The sequence below is a fragment of the Pleurodeles waltl genome, chromosome 3_1, assembly GCF_031143425.1.
Source record: "Pleurodeles waltl isolate 20211129_DDA chromosome 3_1, aPleWal1.hap1.20221129, whole genome shotgun sequence".
NCBI lineage: Eukaryota > Metazoa > Chordata > Amphibia > Caudata > Salamandridae > Pleurodeles > Pleurodeles waltl.
The window spans coordinates 312,446,898-312,472,505 of NC_090440.1; the positions used below are offsets into that span (position 1 = coordinate 312,446,898).

Below are 25,608 nucleotides of genomic sequence, written 5' to 3' on the forward strand. Positions count from 1 at the left end.
TTTATTCTTGAAAGATAGAATATATCACAGTGATGAAAGAACAATCCTTAAGGTCAACACATCCGTGACCATAGCATCCGAAACGTGATCAAGTAACACAACGCCGAAATATAGGTTACAGCACAGTGATAGAAGAGCAATCCTTGAGGTCAACACATCCGTGACCATAGCATCCGAAAGGTAATCAAGTAACAAAACGCCAACACGTGTTTCGTCTTATGAGATATAAATCTCCAAGACTTCATCAGGGCTAGAATAAACAAAAATAATGTCTAAGACATGTGATATGGTAATCTCTGATTTATAATAAACAATGAGTGACAACAATATGTCACCCCCACCGTGACGTTTGTGTAATTCACAAAAATAAAAATTGCAATATGTGAAAATGGCAGAGAAGAATTACACCTTCACCCATACGGGAATTAACAAGCAAAGATTGATGCAACGTGAGACGGAAGGAAAAAAGGAGGTCAATTCTTGTGAGAATTGCATTTCCAACCTACCACCTACCTGGACGGCCTTGGAGGCCATGGCACCCCGAGTGGAATGTGCCCCAAATACCTGCACATTGATGCCCGCTTCCATCAGAAACCATCTGATCCACCTAGCTATCAAAGGCGAGGAAACTGCCTTGAAAGGTTTCTTTATCGAAATCACCAATTGCCTTTCTCCAGGTGGTCAATGTTCGGCTGTCACCTCTTCGTACGCTTTCAGACATCTTACAACGCACAATTTTGGCACATGTGGGAAAGCTGGATAGGTTACCGACCTGGTTTTACACTTGATTTGTCTGGATACAGTGAAGGTCACTCCCTCTGGGGAAAAAATTCTTGCAGATACATCCAAGGCTCTGACATCCGACACCCGTTTGCACAAGATGAGACAGCAGCATAGCCAGTTTTGCTGACAACTCTTTCTGAGAGAGATACTGTTATCTTGCCACAAGGATAAAAGTCGCAGAACCTGATTGACGTCCCATAACTCTAAATACCTGGGTTTTAGAGGTCTGGATATTCTGATACCCTTAAGCAATTTACACACCCATGGGTGCTCCCCCACCAGGCAGTTGTTCAGCGGGGGATGTCCCACAGAGATCGCCAATCTTAAAGAATTTACTGAGCAATAAGATAAACCAGTCTCCGCTAGTTCCACGAGAAAAATTATGACATCCGTAACTTGGGCCCCCATGGGATCAACGTGTTTTTCCACACACCAACAAACCCAGAAATTCCAGGCGGACCTATACCGCTTGCATGTGCCCGGAGCCCAGGCCTGTCTAATGAATTTTTCAGCATCCTTTGAAAATCAGCTGTCTTCCCAGTGAGCCCGGAAATCTTCAGAGCCATCAACGATAGATGACCCTGAAGGACCAAAGAGTGAAGGTGCCCGGTGAAGTCCAGGAGAATTGATGGAGAGTCTGGGAGAACAATTGGGAAGTCGCAAGAGAGCTCCAGCAGGGATGGAAACCACACCTATGACCTCCAAAGTGGGGTTATCAGGACCACCGTAGCCCCCTGATGACGTACCTGGGCTGTCACTCTCAGAATCAGTATGAAAGGGGGAAACGCGCAACCCTGGTCTCGCCCCCAGTCCTGCATGAACGCATCCACTGCTGCCGCCCCCGGGTCAGGGCACCAGCTGAAGTACCTCTGTAACTGGGCGTTCCATCTGGACACAAAGAGATCCACTGAACACGGACCCCAGAGCTTCATGAGTGCTAGAAAAACCCCTTTGTCCAGCTGCCAATCGCTTGAGTCCTCCTGAAATCTGGAGTTCCAGTTCGCCAGAGTGTTCTGGGAACCCGGAAGGTACTCCGCTGTCACTGAAATTTGGTGTTGGAGACAAAAATACCAAAGGTCATTCTCCAACTCAGCTAGGGCTCTCGAGCGAGTGCCTCCTAGGCGATTTATGTACTGCACTGCAGACACATTGTCCATCCTCAGAAGAACAACACGAGAGATCTTGTCCTGAGTCAGGGACCTGACCGCAAATGATCCCTCCAGGAGCACTAGGCAGTTGATGTGCAGACTTAGTTCCTGTGGAGTACACCGAACGAGACATCCCCGCACTGGGCTCCCCAACCCTGACTGCTGGAGGGCAAGGGGGTGTCCGTATGTCGTGCGGGCTCGGCCAATCGCATAATCTGTGTTAGGGGTCCTAACACATCTAACAACTTGTCCTGACATGCCCTTCAGGACCGGTCGATACCCTTCTTGGGGTTCCTTAGTGTACTTTGCAAAGAAGGTACACATTTTAGGGTCTATGTTGGGAGTTGCCACTACCTTGCCTGGCAGTGTAGGGCGCGGGCATTCGGCCTTTAGGTGTGCCCGAACCTCTTTGTCAAGAGGCTGCAGAATCTTGCTGGCCACATACTCGGCCACCTTCTGCTCCGGTCGCCACTCCGAGGATTTAAGGTGATAGGTGCCTTCGGGTTCAAACATTTCTGAACTGGAGTCCTCTGCCTTCTGCGGGTCTGGCGTGGTGGAAACCGGGCGCCATGGACGACTGGAGTCCTGTTCCTCGTCAGAGGAAAAAACTCCCTCTTATGCTTAGGGCAGCCCCCCCACGCTCCTGTCGAAAAAAGGAAGAGACCGAACTCTTGTATTCGTGCTCTGCTCCCCAGGTGGAAGTCTATCTTACCGCAAAATCAGTGTTCTGTGGTGGTTGAAGGGGTTAAAAAGTGAGCTTTCCACTCAAAACTCCTGTCGCACTGTACCACTAGCGATCGAGCGCTCACCGCAACTCGAATCTCTAGGAAACGCGCTTCTAAACACCAGTAAGCGCAAAAGAGCGCCCTCTGGTGGAGCCGACACGTCACCGAGTTTGGAATCGGCGCTCGGGCAAAAAAAAAGCCTACTGCGTGCGTAAGCGTCTCCTGTCACAAGAGTACTGTGAATAAGCAGTGCCGGCACAAAGTTATACAAAAAAGCACACAAATCTAAATATAACAAGCACTCTCAAGAGGCAGTAAGGGCCAAATAGAACTTAACTGACACTAGAGCAGTGAAGAAAGAGGGTGGATGACGACAGCAGAGGATATATATACACACTGTCGGAGAGAGTAACTAGTTACCATGGAGACGTTGGCTTCATGGGTGCTGTAGTTTTTTGCTTGAGTTTTGTTGAACTTTGAACTGGTTGTTAAATAAAAGTGAAGGAAGATATACATAATCCTCGCCTCCAGTCCTGACATAGAGTTCCAGGAGCCCAGAAGATGCGGAGGATGGATCTACCAGTGGTATCCTGAAAGGAGGCCCTTCTGGATCCTTAAAGCACACTGGCATGCCAGAGGGAGCCAGAAGAATGACAGAAATACATAGCATGGATGCCTTTAAAAGCCTCAACTGGGTTGTTGCTGATGGAAATGAACATTCAAGGCTCAGTGAGGCCTATAGTGAAATCTGCTTCTTCGGAGATCAGGAGTGAGATAAATTGGCACCTTGACGCCCTTTCATCTTATCTTAGGGCAGAAAATGGCAGTATGTGGTAAAGTCCTGATATTACTTTTTATGCCTTTTCTTCGACTTCAGTCTACTCTATGACCTTGATGGCAAAGAAGTCCTGTCACTGGAACAGCTTCGAGAGCAGGGAACTGGCCCGCTCCTTCCTTACATGAGGTCTGTAACTTGTTTTTGTGTTCGGCAACACAAAGCTTCACTTCAAGGTCCCGAATCGCCTTCGAGTGTATGAGGGCACATTCTTTGCACAACTCTGAATTATGCCTTGAGCCCAAGCACCTACGGGTCTGTCATAGTCATCTGTTTTTGCCATGGCACTTTTTCAACCCTATATTCTTCAGTGGGGACATTGTTTCCTTGCACACGTAAAAGCAATTTGGAAGAATTAGTCAGCCAATGAAAAACAATCAGAGCTCAAGATCCACTTTCAAAGGCGTTGAAAGGAATGGAAGTTGGCATTCAGGCGGTGGCCTTATATGTTGCTGCACTTTGTCACTTTGCCATTGTCACTTGACTCCACTTACCATCATAAGGGAGCACTGCTGTAAAAATATCTTGGTAGCGTCTGGCGCTTGGAGAATAATCTAAAGGTAAGGAGTCTGCTGTTAGTGTCCATCAGAAATTAACCTTCTCAGTTACATCCAGTAGCTTCACATTCCAAATATGACTAAAGAGGCAAGACTCAGGACACACCTATTTGGCGTACTTTAAATATAGCATTCATCGCATGGTGGGCAGTTATCTTATTAGAAGGATTATGGTGGCCAAGAAAATACCAGGTTGCTTTCAGGAACAAGGACCAGCATGTCAGGATAATGGAAAAGCTGGTGTGGTATTTGGAATATTCCTGTAGGAACAAGCGATGCCTCCAACAGCAAACCGACACATAATGTTGCTAAGACACCATTTGTCCTCTAAGTGGTTGGGAAGGTCAGCACTTGAGTCCTCCCTGGAGAGGGTGAAGTCTAAGATAGAAGTACCAAAGGTTTCCATCATGGGATGTTTATCTGCACACTTAAATATAGCTAGTATTTTCAATTTTTCATGATCCACAGCTCTTTTGTTTTAGATTGCTTTAAAGTAAGGACATAAGCGCCTGCAACTTGATGCTACAGTCCGTGCTAGTTTGTAAGTTTTTTTTCAGGATCAACTGCTAGCAATTGCCATTGATGCCAACATCTAAGCGGTCTGGTCTTAGTTTCAGCTCATACCTTTATTCCACCAACCTATACTGTCTGATTTTTTTATCTCACTCTTCCAGGTTATTTTTCTTCTTTGTTTTTTTCATTTTGTCACTGTTGTCATATCCTTCTCTTCCTTATTTCCTGTGTTTTTTTTATCGTTGTTTCTCTAGTCTGCTGATGTACAATAATCACATTTCAGAAAAAGAGTACTGGTGCCCATCACCTGTAACCATTGGCGCACAATAAAAACAGGCTGTAACATTAAAGAACACTGATTTATAAAAATATCGTTAAAAACAGTTGTAATGGAACTGCCCGTCTAAAGGCAGCATAATTTCATTTTACATTCAAGTAGAATATAAAATATATACGAAAGGGTGGCTGAAATAGCTAAATAAAAATAGAGAAAATATCTGTGTTATAGAGCTGGCATATTCAGTTATATCTTAGTAACCTGGGATTTATTTCTTAAAGGAGTGTGCCCTATAGCAACTTGACACAGTAGCACACATTTTCTTCTCTTTCCTAAATTCACTGAATATATTAAATTAAAAGGCCAATCAGTGTAAAAAGCAAAGGATATGCCCTTAATTACGCCTAGAGTGGGAAAGTTGACGTATTCTGAAATGTAACTTGAACACCTTTTTCTGTATTTAGAAAAGAATGGCATTTAAACATTCATCTATTTGGAAGAAACGTGAATTCCATTCATTGGATGGAACCTCGACCAATGCATTCCATCCTCGGACTGGACTGCCTTTACTTTCAAGCCCAGTAAGTATTCATTTCAGATTAATTTAATTTAAATAATATACATGGCGATGTTATATGTGTGAGATACACGTTTTTGTGCTTTTAACTTTATTGCAAGAGGCTTGTTTCTGTTCTGGATGAACAAAAAGCCACAGTGCCCAAGAGTGGACTGTATTGAAATTCCCAGAAAAGTGTGCTGATATTGTATCCTTCACAGACCCCTACGTTCTACATACAATAGCCATTCAAATCAGGCAAATGTAACAAGTCATGACATATAACACATTTAAAAAAAACACCTACTTGGTCCGTAGTTGCTAGTCTTATACATATTATTCTATCAGTTTTCTCTGAAAGTCCAACTGTACGTTTGGTGCATTGAGGCTTCTAATCTTAGTGACCACACAGATGCCAAACTCCATTGCTTGCCAGCTAGCCTCATGTTAGTGCTTGGACCAGAGAAACTCTAATATGTCATTGTAATATTCCTCTTTCAGATGACATATCTCAGTGTCATTCCTGTACAAGTAGTGCATGTTTAAAGAGGTGACACTTCACTTTTTTATTAATTTAGAGCAGTGTTTGGGTGGTCCTAATGGACATAGGGATGTTTTTCCAGATCCTGGAGACATAGATGGAAAAGGCCTGCTGCTATGTTTTTCTGCCTGTGGATGAACCACCAGAGATGGCGAACTTGTGTGCATGATAAGCGGCTATGATGGTCATGGTGGCTTTACAAATGATGCAGCTAGTTTTGAAGATGGTGAGTGGTCGGCAAGGGAGGGGCAGGATGGGGTTGGTGTGATCATATTTCTTCAGGCCCTGGATGAGACCTGCTGTGGTATGTGTGATGGCCTTTATGTATCCTGGGCTGTAGCAATTGAAGTAGTTTACATTGATGTGAGTCTTCATCATATTGCTCTGCAGTATCATTGAGCCAGACTTAATAAGTGTTAAATTTTATTATTCTATGGCTACCTTTTGATTAGAGCTGTCTCCTTTATGTGCTGTACCTGGCACCTCATTAAAAAAAATCAAAATGACTTGGATGAAATAAACATATTGCAAAGTATGCCTTTATTCTCCTGGCACTGAACAGATCCCTGCCCTTCTCAATCCATCTTGCCATGATAAACAGAAATGTATTTTTCAAACTGTGTGGCTCTTGTCCAAGGGAAACCTTGGTATTGAAGAAAAGTATTTTAAATGAGCTGCATTTTCATTGTTTCGTGGTCCTGAACATTTAATTGCCCGATGAGTAGTCATTGTCAGTACAGGAAAAAATCATGAATTTTGTGCTCGCTAATGATTCCAGAAACAAATTGCTCAGAATAGAAAGGTCTTTGAGCATGATCATTATGGTCTTAATTTGATCATTTCTACTAATCAACAAGAATAGGAATTATGGACCCTCCAGCTGCAGCTCCGTTTTTAAAATTTTATTTTTAATTGTTCCACATTACAATTAACAGTTATATCAGTGCATATGTATTATGTTTTGCAACAGGGCAGCCTTTTCAGTTATATTCCGTTAACATGCTTTTAGAGTATTCTATGGGAGAAGGAAGTGAAAAACAACAAAAATATGATAAATGAGAGGGCGAGCAAGGTCTCCCTACATTTTTCTCCCCAAGAACACACTTACATTGCCCTTGTAATCAGTGCCATCTCTTAATGTTTCATGTGTTGTTTCACTCACTGTCTTGGCTTAGTATGCTTGATATGGACCTCTTATACTTTGGGGGTCTACTCTTAGCTGGCATCAACATGCTATAAGTATCTAACATATAATTGTAATAGTTTAAATCTGGGTGCCATTCCTCCAGTGTTGGAAGTCGGCCCCTACAGCATTGCATTGCTATGCACATTTTGCTGCAAATATTCCCCTATCAGTAAGCCTTCTAATCAGTTTAGGCATTTCCTTAACATAACCAAGCAATACAAGAACCGGGTCAGAGATGATGTAAGTTTCTTTTATTTTACTGAGTTCCCTGACTACATCAGCCCAATATTTGCGTATGCCTCGACAATCTCAAGCGGCATGCAGGAAATCTGCCAATTCTGCAGTTGCATCTAAGGCAACCCGATATATTTCTTAATCCATATCTATGAAGTCTTGAAGGAGTATAGTAATATCATTGTATAATCAAATTGTATTAGCCTGTGTTGCTTTTATCAATGAGCTGTGGTATGTTGATTGCTCGTCCGTTATTATTTTCTGTGTGTTAGTTTGCTAGTTGTGTCTGTTCTTCAGGTTTTCTACTTGTTCAGCGTTTCTACATAGCATGTATAGTTGTGTACTAATGTGCCTAGGGTTCTCAGTTTGCGATACCTTTGTTGATGAGTTAATTGCCTGTGTTTGTTCAGCACCTCACCTAGTATCTTCCAGTGGGAGTGTGTATCTTATAATAATATACATTTATATCTAGTGTGGCAAGAGCCTGTCCCTACTCTTGTAACTGTTATATTGTCTGGAGTTTACCTTCTCTAAAAAGGTCTCCCATATTATCTATTTGTAATTTCCTTTTTGCTTGGCAGATCCATTCTCCTGACTAGTCAGGTGCCAAGACCACCAATCTACCAGCATTGTGGATGTATGCAGCAATTTACCCTGTTGTGATTTGAGTAATCATCTCCATGATTATACCATGGAGTTAAGTGGTCAGTTCTTTTGCAGTTACGTATTGGGGTGCTAAACAGTGCAGGTTCAGGCTTTCGCAGATCTATGACATCTTGGGCAAGATGTAGGTACAAAGCAAATTGCGACTTGCAATTTGCTATGCAGAACGGTGTCTCAGACACCGTCTGCGAGTCGCTATGGGGTCGCAAAGACCCACCTCATTAATATTAATGAGGTGGGTCGCAAATTGCGGCCCCATAGCGACTATGGGCACTCACTAACATGGAGGCCTGCTGTAGTCAGCAGACCTCCATGTCCGTGACTGCTTGCTAATAAAGCAGTTTTTTTTTTCAAGTGTAGCCCGTTTTCCTTAAAGGAAAACGAGCTGCACTTAAAAAAAAAAATCCGAAACCTTTTGTTTCGGTATTTTTTCAGGGCAGGTAGTGGTCCCTTGGACCACTACCTGCCCTGAAAAAATATTTTGGGGTCCATTCACAAAGGGGAAGGGGTCCCATGGGGACCCCTTCCAATTTGCGAGTGGGTTACCATCCACTTCAAGTGGATGGTAACTGCGACTCCATTTGCGACCGCATACGTGGTCGCAAATGGAATTGCATACCACTGCGAGTCGCAAATAGGAAGGGAACACCCCTTCCTATTTGCGAGTCGGAAATGCATTTTGCGAGTCGGTCCCGACTCGCAAAATGCATTTCTGCATAGGAAACTCCGGTTTGCGACTCGCAAACGCCAATTTTTGCCGTTTGCGAGTCGCAAACTGGTTCCTACATCTGGCCCCTTGTTCCAACCATAAGTGTGGTAGATTTTGTGGGCCATGCAACTAGTGGTGTGCAAAGTTATTTTGAGCTAATCTTTAATATATCTCCAGAGTCATCAGTCCTCCTTTTTTCATATGGGGGTGCAAGTGGGTTCCATCTCACCCTCAGCTGCCTCCCCGCCTAAGCTAATGTTGCCATTCATTTTTGCAGTGTATGAAAAAAAATTCCCTTTGGATCACTATTGGTATATTTAAGAATAAGAACAGAAACCTGAGCACTTCCACCAGTTTTATTAAAGCTTTTCAGCCTGTCAAAGACAGCAGATGTCTAATTCATGTATTAATGTTTTACATGAGCCTTTAGTAGACAACATTGAGATCCATGTGTACCTCTACTTTCAGGTATCTCAACCGGACTTCAGTTCATAGCAGCAGGAACTCTGCCTCACATCTTTCAGTGATGTTTGTCATGGGAATATGTGTCTTCCCAAATGTATACATAAGCAGGAATACCCTCTGATTCATGCTGTTTCAGAGTGTCGGTCCCAGCTGGTACCTGAGGTCTCTTACATATAGTAGTGTCTCATCTGTGTATTCTGAAAGTCATCTGGGAATCATAGACCCCCTATGTGCATGATACTCACACAGTGTGCATGCCACTGGCTCTGCAGCCAGTGCATATAACAATGAAGAAAGCTGGCATTCCTGCGGAGTTCCTCTGCCTATTACAATAGGCTCTGTGATGGACAAGTTACTTTCCTTTGGTAACGCCTTATCTGAAAAGCCAATATCTAGTTGAAGATTCCTTATTGACCCCTTCCCCTCAATCACCACCCCCCTCCAAAAAGTTTGGCCGCTCTGTGAACTGATTTCTAGGGACAGGGACGTCCCTTTCAGGGCCCTAGTTTTGACACACCAGTAGTCCGTGTTCCTCATGACTCTTTGCTTCTGGCATCGAAAGTCGTGAAAAGAAATTGATGTCAACGTGCCAGGGTGGCACTTATATAGGACCCACAGCGTCATATCTGGTGCGGACAACGCAGACAGTGGAGCTGATCAAAGCCACCTAATGGCACTCAGGGGTACTGCTTGAGAAAAGTCTCCGGATCTAGACTTTCTCATAGGGGAAATTCAAAGGTAAGGAATCTGTTTACCTCCGCAGAGAACATGCAGTGTCAACAGTATTGCTTGTTGGTGTTTCCAAGGCGGCACTCGCTCAGCGACACTTTTTGTCTCTAGTGGAGCTCAGACCTCCTGTACACCTTTCCGCCCATACCAATTCTGCCCAGAGTTCTCAAGAAGATCAAAACCGACCGGGCCCAAGTAATCCTTGTGGCTCCAGTCGGGGCACGAAGAATCTGGAAGAAATGTGTGGCATGGTGTACAGACAAGTCTGTTGACTTCCTCTCTGCCCCTTTCTCTGAGGTTATGTTGTTTATACTTTTGTTAGCCCAACAGACTCCTGCCTGATCAGCCTTCTTTGTTTAAATCTCCTACTGGAAATAGGTTCCTTAAAGGTCTCACTCACATGTTTCCTCCTTCGACATTCATTATGCCTCAATGGGACTTGGATTTGGTTCTGACATTCCTGATGTGCCCTCCTTTCGAGCCTCTCCACAATTGCCCTCTCAGGCTTCTCACTTTGCAAACAGCTTTCCTTGTGGATTACATCTGCCCTCAGTGTGAGTGAGCTGCAGGCACTGTGCTCTAAACCTTCCCTACTTTTCCATCTATCCTGACAAAGTGGTGCTTCACGCACAGGCCTCTTTTCTTCCGAAAGTGGTTACGCTCTCTCATGTAGGCCAATCCATCACCTATCCTACTTTTTACGCACCCTCGCATCCTTATAAGAAGGAGGAAAGGCTTCACCGCCTGGACCTAAAAAGAGCATTGGCGTTCTACCTTGATCGTACCAAACAGTTCCGGGTGGATGATCAATTCTTTGTTGGTTATGTAGGTGTGAAGAAAGACTTTGTGAATTCCTCCAATACAGACATGCGATAGTAGGTTAAGGTGTGCCTCAGTGAGCCATTAACCCCTTCATGGGGGTTGGGGGAGGGGAGATGACAGCCCCCTCACACCTGAATAGGCTGTGCCTAGTCTCCTCACAATAGGCCTAATGACCCTTTACGGACACTGCAGCCAGCTGGAGGCAGGACAAGGGAGTCCGGAAATTCCAAGAACTTCAAAGAATAAAAATGGGACTCTGCTCTTGATCCCTGCATCTATTCCTACACCCAGGACTACTGGAAGTGACTCCCAAGGATTAGCTTGTTGGCCTCCTGTTCAGAGCCACATGGACATAACAGGCTCCCACCATCTTGAACCTGTGCCTGGACCCAGCCTGAGTGACTCCTGAACCCCCAGGAAGTCTCCTTACACTCCTGGAACCTTGATTGTGGTGTGAAAGATGGCCAGATCTCTGTGGTCTGTGCTTTTATCTTTTGGGTGCTATTTTGAACCTTAAACTTTAAACATTCATAATTCCAGTTCTTACAGAATTTTTGTCCTTTTGTTTTTAAATAACGTATTAAAATGCATGCTATTTTTCGAAATTGGTTTGGGATTTTTCTAGTGCTGTGTTTTAATTGCCTCAAAGTTAAGCATGACTGCTTTTTGTGCCAAGCTACCTAGGGTTAAGCACAGGTCATATTAGTCCCTTTTTGTGGTTCACCCTGCAAGGGATTGTGGCTGTTGCTTGCCCAGGGCTCACACCCCACTCAACCAACAACCCAGTCTCTCACACCATTGCATCACTGTCGGAGTAGCAATTAACAACACTGACACTCCTGATTTTACCAACCGAACTTGAAGGAAAATGCCCTTTTTCATGAGTTGGGACATTTCTGTATTTTCTTTTTCCTTTTGTTCCTGTGATCCCACTGGTACTACTGGTCCTAATCTTACTGTCATCCTCCAAATCCAGAATGATTCTAATAACACCAGAATGCCCATTCCATTGTTTATTGCTGCAAATCTATGAGAGGCCACACAAGAAGCTGCTATACAGACCTGATCTTCTCAACAGACTTTAGGGTCAAATACTTCAATCAGGCCTTCCATTCATGAACTCTACAGTCTGGATCCTCAATTTGTAATAAATCTCATGCAGAGCTGTGTGGACATTCTCAAAAATACCAAGCAACCATCCACTAGAGGCCACTGGATTTCTGTTTGAACAGTGTTTGTAAAGCTTCCATACAAAACCTTAATTAGAAGGCATCCTTCTTAAATTGCTACAACTCAGTGCTTAATTTGTAGCAAAGAAAAAAATTGCAGGTGCCCAAATTTTGTTCAAGAAGATGCCACCCTCCTCTTCAACTGACTGCCCATTTCACCCTAGTGGTTACACCGGTTTCGTCAATTAGCTCTACACCCAATCCACTGACAGTCTCCTTCCTTAACTGGCACTAATGAAAGCAAAGTGTACTACCTATGCAATCCTTCCTCAGGAAGGGTTTTGGGGGGGGGGGCACCTTTTTACCAGCAGTCCCCCTACATGAACCAAAAGACTGTTGTCAACATGGATGCTCAATCATAAATACACCTCCTAGTTTAAAATTTCATCCCTGCACTCCATAGGAGTGCATATGTTCGGTCTTTCCACTGCCCATTGTTGTGCTCCCTATCACCTTTCTCCTCCTGCAGCTGTTTCCCACACTCCCTTGTGTTTGTTTAACACCCGCCCCTCGACAATTTATTTTTATTGTATATTTTTGCAACATTAGATAGCGGTAACTCAACACAGAGGTATCTGAGCACTTTCTGCTCTGCAGTCACACCTCACAGCATTTGTTTGCTGACCCCTTTTTTGTATCCCATTGCTTCATTATATCCCATTGCTTCATTATATTTCCTTCAACCGGTCATGTGCAAAGGAACCTCATTGTGCGAGTTAAAAATAAAATAATGCAGTGCTGTCTGCAGATGCCAAAGACATATTTGTTTGATGGCTTACTGAGTACCAGCACAAATGGCGTCATAGGCTTTTTTAATAGATTCCTGTTGCGATGGGGGCATGCCTTTTGAAAAGGGTCCGTTTAGGGACACTGTGAACAGCGTTGTCAATTAAACACTTCTCCAGTGATACACCAATTCTGTTGATAGCACCCACTCAGTGGTTATTTTTCTTCCTTGTTTGTTTGTTAAGAAGTTATTAGCAGGAGGAGGATTAGGTTGGGCATGTGTGCTATTAAATGTAGCACCTAAGTATAAACTACATTGTGCACTATAAAAGAGTATTTCTATTGTGAGCATGCAGTTTATGATGTTAGAAATAAGCACTGCGTGCTTTTCACAGCATCATAACTGTTGCATAGAATGACTTTCTGCTGCTGTGATGCTCACTCAAACGGAAACAAGCTCTTGTCATTGTTACCATATTCTTTTTTGTGTACATTGTTACAGTTGTGTTCAGATAGAATTCCAGTGGGCGATTCTTTCCTGCTGTTCCTTTAACCCCTTCGCTGCCAGGCCTTTTCCCCCTCCTGTGCCAGGCCTTTTTTTTGGCTATTTGGGGCAGTTCGCGCTTAGGCCCTCATAACTTTTTGTCCACATAGGCTAGCCAAGCCAAATTTGCGTCCTTTTTTTCCAACATCCTAGGGATTCTAGAGGTACCCAGACTGTGGGTTCCCCAGAAGGAGGCCAAGAAATTAGCCAAAATACAGTGAAAATTCCGTTTAAAAAAAAAAAAGAAAATGGTAAAAAGTGGCTGCAGAAGAAGGCTTGTAGTTTTTTCCCTGAAAATGGCATCAACAAAGGGTTTGCGGTGCTAAAATCACCAGCTTCCCAGCTTTCAGGAACAGGCAGACTTGAATCAGAAAACCCAATTTTTCAACACAAATTTGGCATTGTACTGGGACATACCCCATTTTTATGATTTTTTGTGCTTTCAGCCTCCTTCCAGTCAGTGACAGAAATGGGCGTGAAACCAATTCTGGATCCCAGACACCTAAACATTTCTGAAAAGTAGACAAAATTCTGAATTCAGCAAGGGGTGATTTGTGTAGATCCTACAAGGGTTTCCTACAGAAAATAACTGAAAAATAATAATATTGAAATTGAGGTGAAAAAAACAGCAATTTTTTCTCTACGTTTTACTCTGTAACTTTTTCCTGCAATGTCAGATTTTTTAAAGCAATATACCGTTACGTCTGCTGGACTCTTCTGGTTGCGGGTTTATATAGGGCTTGTAGGTTCATCAAGAACCCTAGATACCCAGAGCCAATAAATGAGCTGCACCCTGCAGTGCGTTTTCATTCTATACCGGGTATACAGCAATTCATTTGCTGAAATATAAAGAGTGAAAAATAGCTATCAAGAAAACCTTTGTATTTCCAAAATGGGCACAAGATAAGGTGTTGAGGAGCAGTGGTTATTTGCACATCTCTGAATTCCGGGGTGACCATACTAGCATGTGAATTACAGGGCTTTTCTCAAATAGACGTCTTTTTTACACACTGCCTTCCATTTGGAAGGAAAAAATGTAGGGAAAGACAAGGGGCAATAACAGTTGTTTTGCTATTCTATGTTCCCCCAAGTCTCCCGATAAAAATGATACCTCACTTGTGTGGGTAGGCCTAGCGCCCGCGACAGGAAATGACCCAAAATACAACGTGGACACATCACATTTTTTAAAAGAAAAAAGAATCCTTTGCAAACCTCAAAATTTGGCTAAAAAAACACATTTTCCTCACATTTCGGTGACAGAAAGTTCTGGAATCTGAGAGAGCCACAAATTTCCTTCCACCCAGCGTTCCCCCAAGTTTCCCGATAAAAATTATACCTCACTTGTGTGGGTAGGCCTAGTGCCCGCGACAGGAAATGCCCCAAAACACAACATGGACACATCACAATTTTTGACAGAAAACAGAGGTGTTTTTTGCGAAGTGCCTACTTGTAGATTTTGGCCTCTAGCTCAGCCGGCACCTAGGAAAACCTACCAAACCTGTGCATTTTTTAAAACTAGAGACCTAGGGGAATCAAGGTAGGGTGACTTGTGGGGCTCTGACCAGGTTCTGTTACCCAGAAAAACACGTTTTCCACTCATTTCGGTGACAGAAAGTTCTGGAATCTGAGAGGAGCCACAAATTTCCTTCCACCCAGGTCTCCCGATAAAAATAGTACCTCACTTGTGTGGATAGGCTTAGCGCCCACGAAAGGAAATGGGCCAAAACACAATGTGGATACATCAAATTTTTTCACAGAAAACAGTGCCTAACTGTTGGATTTTACCCAGAATCCTTTGCAAACCTCAAAATTTGGCCAAAAAAACACTTTTTCCTCTCATTTCGGTGACCGAAAGTTCTGGAATCGGAGAGAAGCCACAAATTTCCTTCCATCCAGCGTTCCCCCAAGTCTCCCGATAAAAATGGTACCTCACTTGTGTGGGTAGGCTTAGCGCCTACGAAAGGAAATGGGCCAAAACACAACGTGGACACATCACATCACATTTTTTCACAGAAAACAGAGGTGTTTTTTGCAAAGTGCCTACCTGTGGATTTTGGCCTCTACCTCAGCCGGCCCCAGGGGGGGCAGAAATGGCCTAAAATAAATTTGCCCCCCAAACCCCCTTGGCTACGGGGTCGCTCCTCCTGCATGACATTGGCGCAAAAAAAAAAATCCCCAGTGCCTAGTGGTTTCTGCCCCCTTGGGGGCAGATTGAACTAAAATCGTCCGATCTGCCCCCAAGGGGGGCAGAAATGGTCTAAATACAATTTGCCCCCCAGGGGAGCGACTCTTGCCTAATGGGTCGCTCCCCATCTCTAAAAAAACAAACAGACAAAAAAAAAACACAAAAAAAAATTTGCCCTGGCGCCTAGAGGTTTCTGCCCCCCCTGGGGGCAGATCGGCCTAATAACAATAGGCCGATCTGCTTCCGGGGGGGCAGAAATGGCCTAAAATAAATTTGCCCCTCCAAACCCCCCCCCCCCCCACCCCACCTGGGAGCGACCCTTGCCTACGGGGTCGCTCCCCCTGCGTGACATTGGCACAAAAAAAATCCCTGGTGCCTAGTGGTTTCTGCCCGGGGAGCGACCCTTGCCCAAGGGGTCGCTCCCCATCTGTAAAACAAAAACAACAAAAAAAATACCCGGTGCCTAGTGGTTTCTGCCCCCCTTGGGGGCAGATCGGCCTAATCAAAATAGGCTGATCTGCCCCCCAGGGGGGCAGAAATGGCCTAAAATAAATGTTCCCCCCAGGGGAGCGACCCTTGCCTAAGGGGTCGCTCCCCACCTGCAAAAAAACTAAACAAAAAACAAACAAAACAAAAAATGTTTCCCTGGTGCCTAGAGGTTTCTGCTCCCTCCTGGGGACAGAAAAGGCCTTCCAAAAAAATGCCCCCCCTGGGAGCTACCCTTGCCCAAGGGGTCGCTCCCTTATGCGAATTTCAGGAAAAAAAAAATCCCTGGTGTCTAGTGGGTTTCAAAAGCCGGATTTCAAGCAATCCTGCTTTTGAAACGCTCAGAGAGACTTCAAAGGGAAGGAAATTCCTTTCCTTCCCTTTGAAGCCTCTCCGGGCCTCCCCCACGTGATCGAAAGAGAAATGCAAAGCATTCTTTTTTGATCGCGCTGGAAGCTGAGCTTCCAGCGCAATGGGAGGAGGCCCTCTGTGTTTGTCAGCGCGCGATGCGCGCTGACGTCACATGGGGATTGGGGTGGAAGGGGAAGGGCTTCCCCTTCCATCCCTGCCTTGGGGGTGGGGGGGTGCACATGGGGAGAGCACTAGCGCTCCCCCGGTCCCCGGGTGTAGGACGAGGTGACCTCATCCAAGGCACCCGAGTGGTTAAGTATGTTGTGCAAATATAGTTTTACAATTTTATCATAAGTCATTTCTGTCTCTTGCTATACAATTGTGCGTCCAATGCAAAGCAAAATTGTTTTCCCGAATTAAAGCTACCCCACCGTGTGCTGCTCCCCTGGGCTGGCACCACATTCGGCAAACATATTATCGTTTTAAAGTTTACACAGGTTTGATGGCATGTGTGGCTGTAAATACACATGCTCTGCATACTTCTGCCATCTAGTGTTGGGTCCTGAAGGTTGCAAGTTTCTTCAAAAAGTCTTTCAAGTTACGAGGTGTAGCGGCGACTCCTCTTGCTGATAATGTTCATGGATCTCAACTCCATTGTCAGATTGTTTTCTTCTGCTGTCAGGTCCTGCTGTGTTTCACCGAGCTCCGATTCAAGGTTGTCATTTCGGACTCTTTCTGTTGTTTTCGAACGTGTACATTTCATGCCTTATGTTTTGGGAAGAAATCACCAGTTGGATCGGTGCACTCCGACAGAGGCCCTCTAGGCCCACCCCTCAGACCGCCATTCTTCTTGATTCTACCAAGAGGAGAATGAACTCCTGATGGAAAGGACTCCCTTCCGATTCTGTCCTAAGTGCCACACGAAGTTCCTGTGGACCGAACAGCACCAGGTCTGCAACTTCTTTTTGTCCACAGACCATAAAGAGGAGGACTGAGAAGCTTGCTACTCTTTTCGATCCAAGAAAATTTTACAAGATCGGAGGGCCCACTGCCATGAGATGCAGCAACCGGAGATCGAAGAGACACAGGAAGTCTTTGGAGAACAAGATGTTGAGATGCAACCAATGATACAAGAGACTTTGGCAGCTGAGCGGGTGGCCTTTTTGTTCAAGGACTCAGAGACTGACGTGGACACGGTCCTTGAGATGCAGAGTCTCCCTCCAGTGCAGTGTACAATGAGTACTGGCTTCCCTGTCCTGCCCAAAAAAACAGCACCCTCCGGTGAAGCCAAGACTTCTAGGCCACTACTGCTGTCAGGCCATGGTCGGCACAGAAAGACTCATTTGGACGCCCACCATCGAGCTTGGCACCGAAGCCTAAACATTCCATCTCGGAGCTGAGACACCTGGCTTCCACTTCGGCCTGACAGCTTTGGGCTCCAAGTCAGCACCGACCACCTTGGTGCTGAAAAGACAGGCACCAGCCTCAACACTGACGTTTCGACTTTGAAACAAAAGAGCCCGTCAGCACTGAAAGAATTTAAGATGTTGCCATCTTCCGAGCCAAGCACCTCCATCGAGCCTTCCATAAGATGAAGCAGCATCTCAACACCAAACTGACACAGCTTCATATATAGTCACAGACTGGCCATGACTTGCTCAAATATGTTATTTCTGTGCCTTCAAAGAGACTGCTTTCGTTTTGGAGAGGCTATTGATGTGCCTTTGCCTCCAACCAAACATATGAGGATGGATAAAGACTCTGATGCTATACACCCTCCTCTACCTACCTCTCCTCCTCCACCACCTCTACCACCCTATCCCTCACCTCCTCATTCACATGGCGACCTTCTTAACATCACCCCTGAGAGTCCCCCCCCCAATCTTTTGCAGGTGATCATGGAGCACAGGAATGAACTCTCCCTTTCTCAAATGACAGAGACCCTTGGTCATGTTATGAGGTGGATCCCCATACTGACATCACCCAGATGTCTATCCTGCCAGACCATCTCCCCCAGATGATACCACCTCCTTTTAGGAGCTTATCAGTAGGGCGGCTACTTACCACAAAGTGCCATTAGATAAGGAGCCCATTGAGGATGATTTTCTCTTTGGAACCCTCTCCACCTGTCACAGGGGCGACACAGTACTTCCAATGTTAAAGGGGATGATGAGACACTCAAAAGATATATTTAAAGATACTTCTAGGGAACACATCATTACACCACTTGTTGAAAAGAAATACAAGTCTTTACCCTCAGACCCCATTTTTATTAGAGGTCAGATTCACACTGATTCGTTGGTGGTTTCCAATGCTAGGAAGAGAGCAAACTCTCAAGCCACTAGTGATGCTCGGCCTTCTGATAAGGAGAGCCAGCTTATCAACTCCTCAGGCAAGGTGGTGACAGCCCAAGTCACCAACCAGTGGCATATAGCGAACACCCAAGATCTGTTAGCTAGATAAGACTGTGCCCACTGGGACGAGACGGAGGAACTCCCCCAATACCTCCCAGAGGGGCTAAGAAATTGTCATTGAGGGACAGCTCATCTCTCATAACTCCACCCACTGTGCCTTTTGGTTCTGCTGACACTGCAGCCAGAGGAATATTACCAGCATCCTTTTGCGCCAGTATGCGTGCCTGCGCGTTTCCGGATTTAAGTCTAGGGTACAACAGACCATACTAAATGTACTATATGACAAAGCACACCTCTTTGGCCCACAGATCAACCAGGGGCTCGAAAAAATGAAAAAGGGCAATGAGGTGGCTAAATCAATAGGTGTCTTGCAGACCCCTGCTGCACGTGGGTCCTTCCTCTGACCGTTATATAAACCGGCCTCCAAATCACAGCCACGGACACCTTGTTCTCTTATCACAAAGGTCGAGCCCAGACATCCTCCCATAGAGGGTTCTAATGCGGTGCGTACAGAGGAAACTAATGGAGGAAGAGTCTCCCTCCCACACCATCAAGGGACAGGAGTATATTCCTTGTATTTTCTGAACCCCAAAGATTACTGGTCATTAAGTTCTATTGTAGATCTCAGGGCACTAATTTATAACATGCTGTCAGAGCATTGCCACATGGTAACCTAAAGGAATTGATCCTACTCCTTCACAAGGCGATTTCCTCTCTGCACTAGACCTGATGGATGCCTACTTGCACATCCCTATACAACCAGCCCATCACAAATACCTCAGATTTGTGATAGCAGGCAACCACTACCGGTTCAAAGTACCTATGTTCGGGGTAATAACTGCAAGAAATGTCTCACAGTGGTAGCAGCTCACTTGCACAGACAAAATAATCATGTCTTCCCATATCTAGATGACTGGCTTATCAAAGGCAGCACTCTCAAGCAATGTCTACATCACATCCAAGTCACCATAGACTTGCTTTATCAACTAGGCTTTACTATCAGCTTCCAAAAATCTCATTGTTAGCCTCTTCATATCCAACCCTATCTAAGGGCTGTTCTGAACAAACAGCGGGGATTAGCTTATCCCAACGTAGCAAGGATACAAACCTTCAAACACAACTTTTGTGTTTTCGCCCCAGTTGTGAAGTCACAGTCAGATGTGTCAGGAGACTTCTAGACATGATGGCCTCTTGCATTGCCATAGTGCCAAATGTTCACCTGCTCATATGTCTGTTGCAGGAATGCCTAGCATGTCAGTGGTCTCAGTCACAGGGTCATCTGGAAGATCTACTGTTGGTAGTTGTCCGTACCTATCACTCTCTGCAGTGTTGGAACAAAAACAACTTGTTAAAGGGACGGCCTTTCCTAGACCCTGTTCCTCAGATAATTCTTACAACGGATGCCTTACAGACAGAGTGAGGTGCTCACCTGCAGGATCTCACAGTCCAAGATCTCTGGGATCCCATACACCAGAGTATGTACATCAGTTACCTAGAACTTCTCATTCAACTAGCACTGAAAGTGTTCACACCTCACTTGATCAACAAAGATGTACTGATCTACACATGACAACCATGCACTATGTGCGAAACAGGAGGGGACACATTCTCTACCGATGTTTCGCCTATCACAGACAATCTGGTGTTACGCCATTTGACACAACATCCACTTACTAGCGGAACATTTTCCTGGGGCACACCTCCTCAGTAGGATGCGGAAACATGTTTACAAGCAGGAACTCCACCCACAAGTCCTGCCTCCCTACTTTTGAAAGTGGGGGGGATCCCAGACTGAGATGTATTTGCAACAAAAGAAAATGCAAAATGCCCACACTTTGCCTGCAGGTTTCCATGCCCTCAGTTCAAGGGCAATGCTATATTGCTAAACTGGTCAGGGATATTTCCCTACCCTTTTCTGCTTCCCCTGCTCTTTCTGTTTCTTCTTTGGAAGCTCAAGGAAACATCTCTCACGTTGTCCTTACTGGCCCCCACATGGGCCCAACAATCATTGTTCACCAATCTTCTAGAGCTATTCTGTAGTTCCTCCTAAGAAGCTTCCTCTCAACCCAGACCTTCTCCCTCAGAACCATGGCCAGATCAGGCACCCAAATGCATTGATATTCTTAAGGAGGCACGCAGACCCACTACTAGGGCATGCTATGCAGCTAAATGGAAATGTTCTGCCTGCTACTGCCTGTCCAAACAATAGAACCCTTTCAAAGTCTCAGTGCAGGATATTCTTTCCGAGGTAGCAAAGCGTTTGCGAGTTGCAAAAGCCTCACCGGAATGCAGAAATGCATTTTGCGAGTCGGATCCGACTCGCAAAATGCATTTCCGACTCGCAAATAGGAAGGGGTGTTCTCTTCCTATTTGCGACTCGCAATGCTATGCAATTCCATTTGCATGGAATCGCAGTTACCATCCACTTGAAGTGGATGGTAACCCAGTCGCAAACGGGAAGGGGTCCCCATGGGACCCCTTCCCCTTTGTGACTGGACATAAAAATATTTTTTCAGAGCAGGCAGTGGTCCAAGGGACCACTACCTGCCCTGAAAAAATCAGAAACAAAAGGTTTCGTTTTTTTTTTCTAAGTGCAGCTCGTTTTCCTTTAAGGAAAACGAGCTACACTTTTAAAAAAACAAACTGCTTTACTTAGAAGCAGTCACGGACATGGTGGTCTGCTGTCTCCAGCAGGCCAACATCCCCGTGAGTGCCCAGACTCGCTATGGGGTCGCAAATTGTGACCCACCTCATTAATATTAATGAGGTGGGTCTTTGCGACCCCATTGCGAGTCGCAGAAGGTGTCTGAGACACCTTTCTGCATGTGGTTTTGCGAGTTTCAATTTGCGAGTCGCTATGACTCGCAAATTGCAACTCGCAAAACCATACTTACCTACATCTGGCCCTTAGTGTACACTTCATAAGATCACATTTAGCAGCCATTGCTGCTTACCTTCAGAACAAAGAGCATTCTTCCCTTTCAAAAATTCCAGTCATTAAGGCTTTTATGGAAGGGACTCAAGAGAGTGATTTCGCCAAGGGCACTTCCGGTGCCTTCTTGTAATCTTAATATTGTACTCACTGTTTTACAGTCTATGCAGAGCATGTGTATGTAGAGCCACACATGCCATGAGACGGAGAACGTTAATTATCCATTAAGCTTCTGTTTGTAGCAGGTAGCAGTGTAGTGACTTTATATAGAATGTTTGTTAAACCAAAAAAATATATAAAAATCATACATGAGGTCTTCTCAATTTATGAAGTACAGTGGGTTTGAAAAAAAGAGGAAGATACCTTGTTTTTATTATTAAAAGATCTTGGAGCAGCGTAAAAGTTATTTCTAGCTGTCCCTTATCCTAGTCTGTCGCCCACCCTTGGGCACTGTGGATGCTTTCGTTTTTTTTGTCCTTGGCTCTGGCCCAAGCAGCCTCACCCAGCTCTTAGTTTGTTCTCTTAGGTGGTTCATATATTAATTTCGGTCAAGCTCCCTCTACCTCCCCAACAAAGTTCTTGAATGTGTTCAGTCTTTCTGACCTAATCCCTTCTTCGATACTCTTAATCTAGGTCATTCACTTAATATTGTCTACTTAGACTCCCCTAGCTTTCAGACAAACTTTCCTTACCCTTTTCCTTGGAGTGACCACCTCAGTAAACTTTTTACTTGTCTCTCTAGGCATAAAGAGAGTATCAAACCAATCCTTTCCTCCATCGAAGGAAGAAACTAGAAGATGATATTGCGATAGCGGTTGTATAATGTATCTGTATATGATTCTTCAAAATCATATGTGGGTTCTACCTCAACCTTGGTGAACTGTTACTAGATTGTGCTGCAGTCTGCTGTAGATATTTTAGCCCGTGTCTTGCAGATACTGAAAAAATACCTCAACCATGGCTAGTATACACAGAAGCTAAAAGTCCTTAACCTCAAACTCTGTGCGACTAACCACCACTAGCAACAAGAACTGCAATCCTGAAATCAAGGCTTAGTGGAGCACTCTGAACCATGATTATAAATGTTCTATTTGAAAGGTCAAAGACACTTTCTATTAAAAATAAATTTTCACTCAACTACCCGACTAAAGCTATTTTTGCTATTAATAAAATCCTCCATAAGTAATTTGCGTAAGAGAATCAATACATTCCAGTATAAATTGTAACCTGATTGCTGACTTTTTCATAAAGAAAATTAGGGCTATTCAGTCTTCTCTTGATGATTCCTGCCAATCATCCTCCGACTCCCATGTGTCTTTCTCCAGTCGTGTTACTCTAGTGTAGTTACGCCTTTGAGGCGTGTACATGTCTTTTTGGTTCTGGTGGAAAGACTAAAAGAGCCACGCTTTGATTTCCTCACACTTCAGTTACATTAATGCTGTCTATTTGGGCTTGGTAACCTTTTTTATTTGGAAACTGCAGTTAGTCCTGACCTACACAGCCAGGCAGGCGTGTGGCATCAAACACAGAAATCACAGCTCCCCTATTTTAGCCTCCATAGGCTGGCTGCAGGTGAGATAATGCATTCTTTTTAAATCACTTAGATTCAATCACAAAGCAGTGTATTCTTCCAATTTGTCACCCCTTTATCATAGTCTTTGAGGCATCTTCCATCTTTCAAATTGAGATCTGCAAATTGTCATCTTCTTGTGAGGCCAAAATCACGCCTAAAATCTATGAGCCTTTTGGATCGTGGCTGCATCCAGATGAAATATGTTGCCCCTCTATCTTCGTTTTGAGCGTGTGTTATTAACATACAGAAAGTTTCTGAAAACTTGCCTATTTTCCCTAAACCTAGGTGCTCTTTGCAGTAGTGGTGCATATTTACAACATTTTTGTTTCACCACCAATATACCCTGTTAAGGGTGATAGAGCGCTTTATAGAACGCAAATAAACACATAATAGTCACATACAGTTGTTGGTAACAGCTGCTGTGGTGGGACTAAATCCCCCAGCAAGCACTGAGCCCAGTAGGAGGAGAGGCAGAGTGCTGGTAATGCGCTCTTAAGCTGCTTTGGACACCTGCATGGAGGGACACAATACTCCCCCCTCAATTGCTCGCAATTGGTGCTGTTGGCTGCTGGGGTGGCACTACATCCCTTGGCAAGCACTGAGACCAGCAGGAGGAGGGGTAGAGTGCTTGTAACACACTCGTAAGGGACATAGGTTTCCTGCATTGCAGGATGTGCCTGGGCAGGTGGCAAGGCCCAAGATTAGGCCCATCTGCTCCCGTCATCTCTGGGAAGAGGATGGGCTGGGGTACCCTCATGGTCTTGTCTGCACAAAGGTAGGACTGCAGCGTGGTCTTTTTAATTCTGTGTTACGTTTTTGGCCCTTCAAAATATGATTTATTTTTGGCGAATAAGGGCAAAAAAAAGGTCCAGGTGCCCAAGGGTATGTAGGCCTCCACAACCACCTTAACACCTTCAATTACTATCTGTCCTCTGTAATGGAAGCTATTGATTCTGAAATTGACATAGTGGCAGAAAGAATTGAAGCTGTCCTGCGACTCTCTATTACATCGTCTACCACCACCCAAGCTCTGAGTGGCACTTGTAGTACAATTAGTGTGGGAAAGGATGGGCCACATAAACAAGCAGTGGACAATGCAGTCAGTAATCTGTTTAGTAATTCTATCAATAGGCGAGTCATGAATCGAGGCATTTGGCAAGAGGATCCCACTAGCGTGGCCACCATCTCTTAAAAAAAAAATGGTTGAAGATACCACCCCCTCCTCCCTCTTTCAGCCTAACTCGTCGCCTCTCAAAAGATGCTTAAGGAGTAAGCAGGTGTTTTCAAAAAGGAAGATCACACCGTTAGTTTAGACTGTAAGGTCCAGCTGCTCTTCCTGTATCATTGTGCAACATGAAGAAAGCTCAAATTCTCCCCTCATAACCCAATTAAGCTCAATTATGAAAGTTAATTGTGAGGGGAGTGGCCAAAATGGCGGCCGGGACGGACGCCTGAGCGACCGCTCCGTCCAGGGCCTGCCGAAAAATATCCTTCAGGGCGCCCCCCAACACTCTATGCTCGGCTTGAGAGCGGCGAATCGTCTGGAGAGCGCCGCGGAACCCAGCGGGCTCTCCGTCCTGACCGGAACGTGAGGTAGATGGTCGGAGGCCCAGCGCAAGCCCGGAGGTTGCTGAGCTGCGGCCCAGTCTTGCCCGCGTGACCCGGGAGAGGCGGCGGCTGCCAGACCGGGTGCGCTGTGGCCAGGAGACTCCTGACGTCGGCAGCTTTTGACCGGCTGGGCCGGAGGCCCGCAAAAGCCGGGAAACCGCAGAAAGAACCGTCGCCCCCGCCCCCCTGAGTGGTGCCTGCCGCGCGGGATGCGAAACAAAGAACTCGAACCCCCCCTACCCGCCCCAGTGGAGGCGGAGACGCCTAAACTTAACTCGGTCCTCGCAGAGGCTTTGTCTGGCCCAGGGGGAGTGTGGAAACAATGGAGAAGACCGCCGTACAAGGATATCGAGGGCCCCTGCTGTAGATCTGGGCTCAGGAGGGCCTGAGAGTGGAACGGCGCCCACCGGGGGAGACTGAGGTGAGGAGGGTGTGCATCTGGGATTGCTGGGACCCAGGCTGAGGGGGAGCACCGTTGTTTGCCCCCCCCCCGATGATCTTCAGCGAGCTGCAGGAGGCTGCCTGAGCTGGAGTGGAGTTTCACCTCTGCACACACGGGTGGTGTAGCGTCGGCCTCAGCCCCAAAGCGAGGTACACCCCGGAGGAGGATCGCGAAAAGGGCGAAAGACAGATGCCGGGCCTCCCCCCCCCCCTTCGACTTAACTTCCCATAAAGTGGGAGCCTTACTCTTCCGACGGGACGCCGGTGACTGCGGGAGACACCGCCGCGACTCGCCTCAAAAAGACCCGCCCCCTGCTGGCTGGGCCGCCCGGCGGGGAGGCCTGCGGGACAGAGGATGCCTAAAGCTCCCATAGCT

General features: G+C 45.5%; 1 protein-coding gene across 1 annotated transcript in view; it reads left to right on the plus strand.

The window, feature by feature from the left end:
* Nucleotides 1–25,608, plus strand: part of ATOSA (atos homolog A) — a 257,996-nt gene that overhangs the window by 113,766 nt on the left and 118,622 nt on the right. The window contains exon 6 of the mRNA XM_069222452.1: nt 5,303–5,419. Within this exon, the coding sequence (XP_069078553.1) occupies nt 5,303–5,419 (117 nt within the window). The remainder of the gene's footprint in view (nt 1–5,302; nt 5,420–25,608) is intronic.